At 40.1% G+C, this 12,294-nt stretch overlaps 1 protein-coding gene across 1 annotated transcript in view; it reads left to right on the top strand.

Moving 5' to 3' along the window:
• vwa8 (von Willebrand factor A domain containing 8) overlaps positions 1-12,294 on the top strand; it is a 65,966-nt gene that overhangs the window by 144 nt on the left and 53,528 nt on the right. The window contains exons 1-6 of the mRNA XM_054615185.1: positions 1-128; positions 2,965-3,042; positions 3,158-3,288; positions 3,725-3,835; positions 11,095-11,262; positions 11,673-11,837. The exon at positions 1-128 is cut by the window's left edge and continues 144 nt beyond it. Coding sequence (XP_054471160.1) covers positions 1-128; positions 2,965-3,042; positions 3,158-3,288; positions 3,725-3,835; positions 11,095-11,262; positions 11,673-11,837 — 781 coding nt within the window. The remainder of the gene's footprint in view (positions 129-2,964; positions 3,043-3,157; positions 3,289-3,724; positions 3,836-11,094; positions 11,263-11,672; positions 11,838-12,294) is intronic.

Genomic DNA, 12,294 nt, shown 5'->3' with positions numbered 1-12,294 from the left:
GATATTGTGCAGCGGCTCCGCGGCGGCCGTGGCTGCCCGGAGGATGAGGAACATTATGGGTGCTGTTCTGGGGAGAGACGGCTGGATGTGGAGAACTCATGAGGTCAAACTCCTCAACACATCTGCAGGTGAGTCTGACCTCTGCAGCCACAGCATGCAAGACATACATATGCACATGTGTGACGTAGTTTTCAATCTGAAAAACAAAAAAGCTACCTACAGCTGGCTAGTAGGTCAAAGGTTAAAGCCAGGTGATTGGCCTCCTGTCACCCAGGGGATCAAAGTTTGAGCCTTTCATGAACTAACTTATTATTGTCTCTATGGTTGAAACATATCCAATGATCTTATGCAACATTGAGACACATATTTAAGCATGTTTTTTACATTACATTACAGTCATTTAGCAGACTTACAATCAGTACATTATTTAGTCAGACGCTTTTATCCAAAGCGACTTACAGGAAGTGTATTCAACATAGGTATTCAAGAGAACTACTAGTCACCAGAAGTCATAAGTGCATCTCCTTTCTTAAACAAGCATCTTAAAGCATAAACCAGAGCAAAAGTACAGTGCAGAGGCAGATTACTACGAAAACAATAATTGCAACAGACTAATCCGAATACAATAAGTGCTACAAACTACTACGAATAGGATAAGTGCAGTAAACGATATGCAGTAGTATATTACATATCATTCACCCATTCACACACTGATGACAGGCTACCATGCAAGGTGCCACCATCAGACTCTAACTAACATTCATCATCCAGTCCACACCGATGGTAAGCCTTCAGGAGCAACTTGGGGTTAAGTGTCTTGCCCAAGGACACATCGACTGCTGAAGCCGGGTATCGAACCACCGACCTTCTGATTGGAGAACTACCTTGCTCTCCACTACGCCACAGCCGCCCCTTTGCATCTTCTCAAATAGATGCAAACCAAACTTAAAGAAACTGAAAAGCCATAAAGCGAGGGGCTTAAAGTCCAAAACCTGACTAGAATGAAGTCAAGGCTAAAGAGGTTCAATGAAGGTCAAGTCAAGTTCATGCAATCAGACTAATTCAAACTAGGTTTAAGTGACAATGTAATTGACTGTGGACACTACAGTTTTTTTTTTTGTTCTTCCTATGTGGCTCAGTGGAGAGCAGGATCGGCGGTTCGATCCCTCCAGCAGTCCATGTCGATGTGTCCTTGGGCAAGACACTTAACCCCGAGTTGCTCCCATCGGTGTGTGAATGATTAGATAGATCCTGATGGGCAGGTGGCACCTTGCATGGTAGCCCCTGTCATCAGTGTATGAATGGGTGATTGATTAGTAATGTAAAAGTGGTCGGAAGACTAGAAAAGCGCTATACATGTACAGTCCATTCACCATTTTACCATCTGTTTGAATGTATTGTCTGCAGGAAGTAATTAGGTGGTATCTAAATATTTTGTCAAATTTAATACTGCAAACATTCCAATGGACATAACTTTGTCTAGATCTGACTCCACCCAAATGCACGAGCTCATTTGTTTGGATTACTACGAGCCAATCACAGTGTCCCACATCATTTCAGGTGGACTGTTGCTCTCAGGCATGCTTAAGAACAGCATGCACACTGATGGAACATTAATGATGGCTCTGCTCACTTACAGTGTAGCACTTATTGTATTCGTATTAGTTCCTATTGCATTTATCCTTTCGTATTAGTTTGTTGCAATTATTGTTTTCATAGTAATTTGCCTCTGCACTATACTTTTGCTCTGGTTTATGCTTTAAGATGCTTGTTTAAGAAAGGAGATGCACTTATGACTTCTGGTGACTAGTAGTTCTCTTGAATACCTATGTTGAATACACTTCCTGTAAGTCGCTTTGGATAAAAGCGTCTGCTAAATGACTGTAATGTAATGTAATGTAAAGTATCTTCAATTCAATTCAGTTTATTTTGTATAGCCCAGAATCACAAATTACAAATTTGCCTCAGAGGGACAGAGGAGGGATCCTTTTCCCAGGATGGACAGAATGCAATAGATGTAATTATGTCTTGACTAATTAATTCTGACGCGAATTAATCTACAGATTTTTATGTACTTAAATTGACCTTTATGGAATTAATTTGTTGGGTTCCTTCCTGTCAGGTTTCGGACTGTAAGCCCCTCTTTTCTTTACTTTCATTATTGAACAGTCTACTGGTGTTAAGTAGAACATTAATGACGGCTCTGCTCACTTACAGTGTCACCAGTAAGCCATGACAGTGTGACAATGAGCCACCATGCACAACAGACTTCTTTTTTTTTTATGCCTTATCACAGTAGGAAAAGCGCAGTTGTAAATAATCAAGTTAATAATGGCTGAATTCTATTTATCTGTTTTGATTTGGGTCCTGGTGTTGTGCATGCTGACTCACTGTCACTGGAACACTTGATTAGAATGGAGCCATTGTGACTGCTACTAGTAACAACTCTGCTTTTCCTACCATCACAAGTGTGTCTGCTGTGAGAAAAAGCCCTGGGAACTTGGAAGAGAAGCAGCTAAATGGAATTCAGCAATCAATCTTTTTTTATTTATTTACACCTGTACTTTTGCTTATGTAATAAAATGTCTTGCGAGAAAAGACCACTTACACAGCACAAAGAATATTTTTCATTTTCATACCATCTGGATTAAAAAGCCTTCTTTAGGAATTTAAAATGCAGCAGCAGTTTACAAACTTTTAAAAAGAAAAATATGCTTAAATCTGTGTATCCATCAATACAAACCACTCATATAATAGAATTATGGTTACATAAGAGGCACCAACCAGGGCTAGCAATATATTAACCACAGGGTTTTTCTATTGTTACTGTGTCAAAGGTATCATCCATGGCTAACACCAAATACAAGTTAAACATCAATAGACGCTGATATAGCAGCGCCCTGTTTATCACTATGATTGTCTGTGAAAGACCTTCTCACGTATTTTTGACCCCGATGTTTGCAGGCGACACGGTGATGATCGGAGAGATCTCCTACAAACTCAAAACACCCAAGAATCCTGAACTTGTTCCTGTCAAACACAGTATGTAACTTCCTCTTTTAGAGATGTCTGTAACAATATATGTCTGCATGAAATAAGAGGAAGACAGTGGCACCGGATGAAACCAGAGTTACTAAAACTTATGTGGGTTTGCTAGTTTCAGACTCCTTACCCCAGACAGTGGTTCAGCACCTACGATGGATCATGCAGAAAGACCTTTTGGGCCAAGATGTGTTTCTCATTGGCCCCCCCGGGCCGCTGAGACGGTCCATAGCTATGCAGTACCTTGTAAGTACACAAGGAACACACATTGACAAGATTTATGGTATAAAGATTTCTGACAAGAAATTGCAACAAAAATGGACTGGATGTGAAATACTTGAAATGTTTATTTGAAAGAAATGAAAAATTTGGAATTAAAGCAAACTCCCCCATAAAATGTTATTCATACTGTATATCTTATACTCCAATCATCATGTTTATTTTCTCAGAATTTGCTGTTCCTTCTGGAGGTGTAAATGATGTATTGATAGTTTGGGCAACGTCTCACCCTTATTTTTAATTCACATTTCTCAACTCTGGACCCTTGATGAATGTTGTTATGACGTTAACTTATGACATCTGTTAGCAAAATTCTCATCATATTTCTTTTTTTAACAACAAAAGCCTGAAACGTTTCCATGGGTTTCTGAAGTTGTGAACTTTTCCCCTTGTTGCTGACCAGGAGTTGACCAAACGTGAAGTAGAGTATGTCGCTCTGTCCAGAGACACCACAGAGACCGACCTGAAGCAGAGGAGAGAGATCCGCTCGGGGACGGCCTTCTACATAGACCAGGTAGATCCACGCGCTGCTTTTAGTCTTTCTTTTGATTCATACACTGTCTAACAAGTTGATGTAGAATCTGCTTTTCCAGTTTATTTGCCACATAAGCAGTTTCTATTTTTGGCACAATAACATTTGGATGTAAACTACTTGTTTTTGAGTGTGAATGCGGATGTCTATATGACATTTTGTGACCTCTCCATCGTTACTCCGCCTCTTGCATAATGGATGCTAGAATAGACTTTTACCACCATGTCAAGTCTACAGGTTTATGCTTCTTACATGCACAGCTGCAGACATGCCTTCTAGAAGTAGAGATTCAAACAGTAATCAGGACTCATCGTCATTCTCAATCACACAAGGATTTAGAGCATGTTGTAATACATCTATGGGATGCCAGTAGAGCCACATGAATGTGAGCAGCCAGCACCACGCTGGACAAGGAAGAACGGGAAGAAAACCAAAACAAATCCCATTTAAATCCACAACACATATTAGGTCTGTTTCTCATTTCCTGCTCAATACAACAAACTGAGATGGTTTTACTAAAATATTTTTCTAATTTAGACTTGACATTGGGTTTACAAAGGCCATTAGAAACATTTCTTTTTTATTTTTCATATTAGAATCAAAACACAAATTCAGAATTGGGAACAATAATCATGCTCTGGCTAAATGTCTGTGTAACACTCTGAAGAAATAATATGAGCAATCCTGAAAGCACGTTTTCACTAATCACTTCATTTGTATCCACTTCAGAAACACTGTTTGACTGTAACATAAGCATGGTTGAAACACACCGTGAAGCACAGAAACATAAAGGCGTTGCAGTGAAAAACAAACAGTGGTGCCCTCCCTTCCCTTTCCATTCTGTTCTTTTCCATGCCACCTTTTGATCAATCAAGCTTTATGCAAACGTGCACCCCCACACTTTGTAAGTCAAGTAACCATGGAAACCAGCAGTTCCTCATTAACCAGGCTGGTTTCTCCAAGGAGAACTTTCTGTTCTCTCATTCATCGCCATTCATTTCTCACAGGTACAGAAAAAAAAAACAATTACAAAAAATCCTTTCATTAAACCGATCATTAAACCCTGTCATCAGGCTTCAAGGAGCCAGCAGAGACACATGACGATAAGCTGAGATAATTAACATTTACTCAGTGGTGTCATTATCCACAGCTAATTAGCACATGGCTTCATTTGTGTAAAAATGAATCCGTTGCATAAGAGTTTAAACATAAACTCCATGGAAACAGGGTGACTTTATTCTCTGCACATTTATCCTTCAGAGTTCACTCACTAACCTCGTCTTCTGGAGCAGGAAAACTCTCAGCTCACCAGCTAATTTATTTTAATTAGGCTGCAGCTGGAAGGGAGTTCAGTTACTAGAGAGTGTCACTCCATTTTATTTAATGGAGTAGTTGTTACAGAAGAAATGTGTATCATATAAAGGGGTTCAATGTTAATGTTTTTTTCCTTTCTATTTGCCCGGTTGGGTCCTGAGCAGAGAATGAAGTCACTGCCTCTCTGTGTTGTAATCCAAGTTTATCAGTTCTTTTCTTAACGTTGCCTGTCCAGGTGTGCATGCATGTTACTGCATGTTAGCTGCTTGCTGCCGGCTCAGCTGGGGGCCACATTGAGAACCGTGTGGAGGCCATCCCTCAATCATAGTTTTGCTCTGAATTTGGAATATAGCTCCATTAAGTCAATAAATCTGGAGTGTCACCCAAATCCTCTACTGCCACCCAACTCCTGTTTCCAGGAGGAAAATTGAAACGTTGCTCGCACTTCAGCTCATAAACTTTGTCTTTACAGAGATAAGAAGGAAGCGAGATGGCTCACTCTTTAGCTTCTTACATCATCATGTCTTTAATTCTTTTTTACCACTTCCCAGAGTTGCTAGATGAACTTGCCCAACCTGACCCCCGGCAAGCATGAAATCCTTATTGTTGAGCCCTGTATATGTATATGTATATGTATATGTATATGTATATGTATATGTTAAGAATCCTGCTGACTGAAAAAGACACTGCAGTGCACCTCAGCCGTTACTTCTCTGAGTGGTTTTGTGATTTAATAGAAAATAAAAAGGCGGCCAATTTATGTGCAAACGAGATTAAGCATTAGGGGCCGTCATCCTGCTGATGCGGCAGTTTTGTTTGGCTCTAGCTGATTTCTATAATTTGATAGTTGTGTGACTCATAGTGATATTCCATTTACTAAAATGAAGGGCAGGGTTCCATAAAGGGGAAAGCACTGACACTGCACATTTATTAAAACCTTTGCTTGTGTGTTGAGACGTTCCCACACGGACCCCTCCAAGAAAAACAGGGTTGCCTTTTATGTTGAGTATCATTTCATGTATTACCATTCAATTTATTGTAACGTAAAATAAATACATCTTTTGTCTGGGATCAAAATAATGTTTCTTGTTTAAAGGAGAAAAAAAAAAATTGACACTCAGTTCCTGAGACTTAAAGTGCATTACAGTCTAATTCATTAATAGGCCTAGTAGGACAGGTGAACATGTGTGCTCTCTCTGCACTCTATTTTTGTGGGATGTGGTGTCATTTTATAGGCACCACATTTTAAGAGACACTGCCCATAAATGTGTACCTTTATTACACATTCCATAATTGGCATCTGGTGTGAAAATATTGCAGTGGCAGCCCACAAAATAATAGAAACCTGTTTTAGTTTTTACTACAAATTCAGTTCTATCTGCACGTGTAAATTACTGAATCATCATTTCCCAGTTCCACACATCTACATTATGAAATGTCACACTTAAAGCTAACCATATCCAAAAACTATTTCTTTTTTCTACTTCTGAAGTTTATCTTACAGTATCAGAATTCACCCATTTACAAAGCAGATGACAGGCTACCATGCAACTAGAGACTCAGAAAACTTCATGCAACATTTTAACACGATGGCAAGCCGGGAAATGTTCAGGTGTTAAGTAACAAAAGGGAATAGGTTTGTTTGACTAGGATCACCACTAAACAATCATTTGCAACAATATTTACTCTTGTCGATGCTTGCTCAGTAGCTTACTCTACATAATTAGACTTGCCTTTATTTGAAGGTGACAGTTGACAGATGACAGGAAATTAGAAGTGACATTTTCAATGTCATTAGCTGCAGCTGTGTTTTCCATGCAATGACACCTTTGTGAAAAGCAGCTTGAGAAGCAAATTCAGCTTTTGTTACAGGAACATATATTATCTGTTTTGCTGTCTGCCACTTAGCAGCGGCTGAATTGCAGAGAGCTACAGCAGTGTGTGTACTGGTAGTTCCGTTAGCTGTTAGCGGTTAGCCAAACGCACCGTCCAAAACAACAAAAGTGAGCCAAGCAAAAACCAAATGATCCATGCAACCAATGTGCTGTAAAGCATTGTAAAACGCACTTAATTAAATCTAAAAATATATGTCTATGTATGTAAGTATCATTTATATCTTATGGGTTGATTATGTTGTCTTTTTAATATGTTGTCTCTACACACAACATCTATTACACTTCTGGCCATCCTGGGAGAGAGACCCCTCCTCAGTTGATCTCCCCGAGGTTTCTTAGTTCTTTTTCCCGGTAAAATGTTTCTTTTGGGGGGGAATTTTTCCAATGCGAGCCATGGACAGAGCATGTCGTATGTTATACAGATTGTAAAGTCTTCTGAGGCAAATTTGTGATTTGTAATATTGGGCTTTACAAATAAAAAGTCATTGAATTGAAAACAAGCTGCGATGTATGCAGGCAATTGAATCGTATTAGTTTATTGTATAAGAAGTTTAATACAATCTTGCCAAAAACAAAATTAAACTCCCCAAGCTGATGGCCAGTTAGCAACAGCTGACTTCTGGCGATGTACTCAACAGTGTGTGCACTGTTAGCTCTGTTAGCTGTTAGGAAAACACACTGTTCAAAACTATAAAAGTTAGAGCAGTGGCAGAAAGGTACTCAGCAATGTGTGTACTAGTAGTTCTGTTAGCTGTTAGGAAAACACACTGTTCAAAACTATAAAAGTTAGAGCAGTAGCAGAGAGGTACTCAACAATGTGTGTACTAGTAGTTCTGTTAGCTGTTAGGAAAACACTGTTCAAAACTATAAAAGTTAGAGCAGTAGCAGAGAGGTACTCAACAATGTGTGTACTAGTAGTTATGTTAGCTGTTAGGAAAACACTGTTCAAAACTATAAAAGTTAGAGCAGTAGCAGAGAGGTACTCAACAATGTGTGTACTAGTAGTTCTGTTAGCTGTTAGGAAAACACTGTTCAAAACTATAAAAGTTAGAGCAGTAGCAGAGAGGTACTCAGCAGTATGTATTCTGTTAGTTCCGTTAGCTGTTAGCAGAACACCTCCTCCAAAAGACTCCGGGTGCAGAATAGCGGTTGGGAGTCAGAGATGTACTCAGCTGTGTTATCACTACCGGCTCCTACGGGTCCCATCGTCAACGATACCCAATCCAGCTGTTTTAGTCTGTATCGGCCCGATATCAGTTTAAGTGTATCCCTTGTTCCAAACGCTCTGATTGATTGAATTGTTTCCTGTCCATCCCTTCGTCCTCGTCCACTGATGGCACAGTAATATATTGACTAAGGCTGGTCAGTACTCTTTTCTTTTTCCTGCCACAAGGGAAAACCAGCCAACACCTTTAACTCCCTGAGGATGATCTGCCTCCAACCTTCTCATCCAAATGAAAACAGGTGTTCATTGTTTCCATGGAAACAAGCTCATGAATAGATAAAGCATTATTGGTGCTACTGATAGGCGTTTGGAGGGGGTTTTGCTTATTTCTGATCTTCCTCAAATCTAATGGAATTCTGTGCCATCTAATGAAGTGTGGGCGGCCCGTGTGGCGCATGCTGGTTTATGAGTTGGTGTATTAGATAAGACTTGGAGATGAAGTCGATTTTTTTGTTGTGTGCGGCTGTGGGATTTGTGAGTAAATGTAAACATTGCAGTATTTGACACTCATTTTGTGTGAGGGATTGAAGACGTGTGTGGGTGGAAATAAGCAAGCGGTTGGTTCTCTTTGAGAATGGTTCGGGTATCGTAGGAGGTGTTTCTGTGTTAACTAGAACATCTCAGTATTCCTCAGGGCCCCGTGCTGATTTGGAGCCCTAAATTCAGACTTAGCTTCTCGGTCCCTGTGCTTTCTCTTTTCCTCCCCTCCCTCTCGTCTCTTTAGCTCTTACTCTTTCCTTTTTTTTTCCTTTCCTAACATCACTCCACCCCCTTCCTAAGTTTGTATGAAGGATGGAGTCACATGGATGTAATCACATGCCTGTTGTATTTTTGACATCCCCAGTCACCTCTCTACAGTTAGTAGGTTCTCATGTAAGGCAGCTTACCTCAAACCCACACAGCAAATGAGACCCTGTTACAGTTATAAAAAGCTCTCCACCTCCATTAGAGCTGAATTTGAACTAAAACCAGCATGTAGCCAACCACTAGTTAGCCTCTGCAGCATGTTCTTTTTTTTTAAATCGATTAATTGGTTGCACTTTCTAGCTAATATGTCGGTCACATGTAGCGAGTAAACACCCAAACAATCCTATTTACATCATGGACACTTAATCCATATTTTTAACAGTGAATGATACAAACCTGATGATACTTAGCATCGAAATCAGGGAAAGCAAACAAAAAACATTATTGACAATAAATGGCATCTAAAACAAAACACAGATCTTTGATAATAGATATTTCTTCAAGTGAAAGAACTGGAGCGCATTAGGCCTAAAGAAAAAGAGTGTCACCGGCACGATTAATGCTGCATTAATACAAAACTGCACACGTGTGGAGGTAAAAAACAGGAACAGTTTGTTGTAAAATTAGCACCAATAACAACCAGGTATTTGGGCCACGCAAATGGAACAGGATGTATGACTGCACCAGACCTAAAACTAATGATGTGCTTTTTGTAATCTGAAAGTAGAGACCTTTCTGGGTAGAAAAATTGTGAATTATTGTATTTGACTGTGGCATCAAATATTATTTGGGTTCTTTTTTTTCCCAATAAGCTAGATCATTCAGTTTTGGAAATATGATGGAATGGTAAATCTCGAAATCCTCTAGAATCTTATATGCTTTCAATGCCAGTTGGGTTGAATTAACATTTTTTTGGCTCTGAACCTTTCTTAAAGCATACAGTAATAAGGATTTGTGTGTATCAGTTTACAATCGGTCCTCCTGATCTAATGCATTTGGGCTCATACCTGCAAATGGTTTGGATGGATGGTTCCAAAAAAGTAGATTTGTGTACGCAAAAAATTATCTGCATTGGTTGCAGAAGCTATTTCTACTTGTACACACAGGCGATTATGGAATTACAATTAAATGTTACTACCAAACAAAACAAAAACAGCCTTTACATATCACTGTAGACCTATCACTCTTCATATTCATGCCCCTAATCCTTTCATTACTCTATTTATGCAACTATTTATAATCTAATCTCCAACATTCTGGTGGGATGTTTTTGCAGTTAGTGTCAGTCAGAGAACAAGGCCCGTCTGTCCTCACCCCCCCGTCTCACTCGCCGTCCTGCGTCACTTACATTTTTAACAATTATCTGATTATAGCGTTGGTGCCGAAAATGGATCAAGAGTTAAATATAGAGCATCTGGTCCTCACTATAGTTTTATGGTTTTCCTTCCCACACAACCTGCCACGTATTTACATGTTAACCTAATTATATGGCCACTTGCTCTGCGGTGCACCCAGACAGCTAAAGTTTCCTGCCTCTTGACGTCAGACGTGCTTTTTGCAGAAATGTGTTGTCCATACAAAACATACAGACACACACACACACACATGCTGGTGAAACTAAACCAAGTGGAACCAAGTTTTTTTTATCCCACAGTCGGTGGTAGAAAATAGGTTTTCGTAAAACGGCTGAGACTTTTTTGGGAAGTTTGGTTTGGAGAAGTTTGGAGGATGTTCTGAACACAATAAGCTGAAGACATCCTCAGGAAGGGTTTTATGGCGAGCTCATTTGATCATTAGAGCGGTAAGAACTAATGCACAGTCGGATTTCTCTTTTTTTATGAATGCTTTTAGCGCTGTTAATGTTCATGCAGGGTCAGAGGTCTTGCTAGACAATGTAGCAGCAGATTTGGCCTGTGGTTTAACTGATTGCAACGATAATGGTTTAGCCTGAAACATCATACATTTCCTGATACCAGCATCTTCCCCCACATCTCTAATTATTTCTGAGGTATTGATTGAGTCTAATGACCAGCCTCTGCTTCTTATGTGTGTGTCCCCAGTGTGCCGTAAGGGCAGCGACGCAAGGTCGGGTCCTGGTCCTGGAGGGGCTGGAGAAGGCGGAGAGAAATGTTCTGCCCGTCCTCAACAACCTGCTGGAGAACAGGGAGATGCAACTGGAGGACGGACGCTTCCTCATGTCATCGGAGCGATACGACAAGCTGCTGCAGGTCAGAGACGCACACATTCCTATACAAGTCAAACATCGTTGCTCTATTGTGTTCCCAATCAAAGCTTTCTTGTTTGGAAATTGAACATAATTATACGGTTTATGAAGAATCCTCCTGGGTACCTGGGAGTGTTCAAATGGTTCCAGTTTATTGAGCCTTATATATCTGAATCTTCACACTTAGGAAGTGAATTTTCACACTACTCCTACAGTGCTCTCCTTGTGTTTAAAGAAAATAAAATGCCGTTGCTATGAATACTGTGTGACGTTCAGAGTCTGTACTTGTTGCATGAAGCTGTATACGTGAGCCTTTTGCATAAAAATGAGCATTTAAGACGAAATGTGTAAAATGACAGGAAGTTACAGACAGTAGGAGACATTCAGAGTGTTTTGTACCATGATGCATTGCAGGAGCACACCAAAGAGGAGATGGACGGCTGGCAGATAGTCCGTGTAAGTGAGGACTTTCGGGTCATCGCTCTTGGTCTTCCTGTCCCCAAGTACAAGGGCAACCCCTTGGATCCCCCTCTCCGCTCCCGCTTCCAGGCCAGAGATGTCTATTACCTTCCATTTAAGGTTAGTACAGTTATTAATGTTTTATCTAACACCCATCAACCCCATCAACTAAATGTGACAATGATGAGAGAAAAGCACCTGCACCATCCAACTCGTTATCCCCAGTGATCCTTTTTTCATTACCCTGAATAATAATAGTTAATGCAGACTGTGAACAAACTTTATTGAAACTAATTGAATGAAATTAATGAAAACACATTCACTACAATAACGTTCAAAGTCAGCTAGTGCAGTGGAAATGGGACAAAATACAGGAAAGACACATTACTGCTGAATTTTGTATAAAAGTTCTAGTGTGTCTTGGATCTGGAGACGTCTAGCGGTGAGGTTTCAGATTGCAACCAACTGAAACTTCTCTCTCCCGTGCCAAGCTTGTAGAGAACTACGATGGCAGATGCAAAAACGCGAATGGCCATTTAGTTATGTTGTTTGTCCGTTCCGGGGTACTGTAGAAACA

Source organism: Anoplopoma fimbria, chromosome 16 (genome assembly GCF_027596085.1).
Source record: "Anoplopoma fimbria isolate UVic2021 breed Golden Eagle Sablefish chromosome 16, Afim_UVic_2022, whole genome shotgun sequence".
In the NCBI taxonomy this organism is placed as follows: domain Eukaryota; kingdom Metazoa; phylum Chordata; class Actinopteri; order Perciformes; family Anoplopomatidae; genus Anoplopoma; species Anoplopoma fimbria.
The sequence above is the reverse complement of the archived record's forward strand: the minus strand, read 5'-3'. Positions and strand labels throughout refer to the sequence as shown.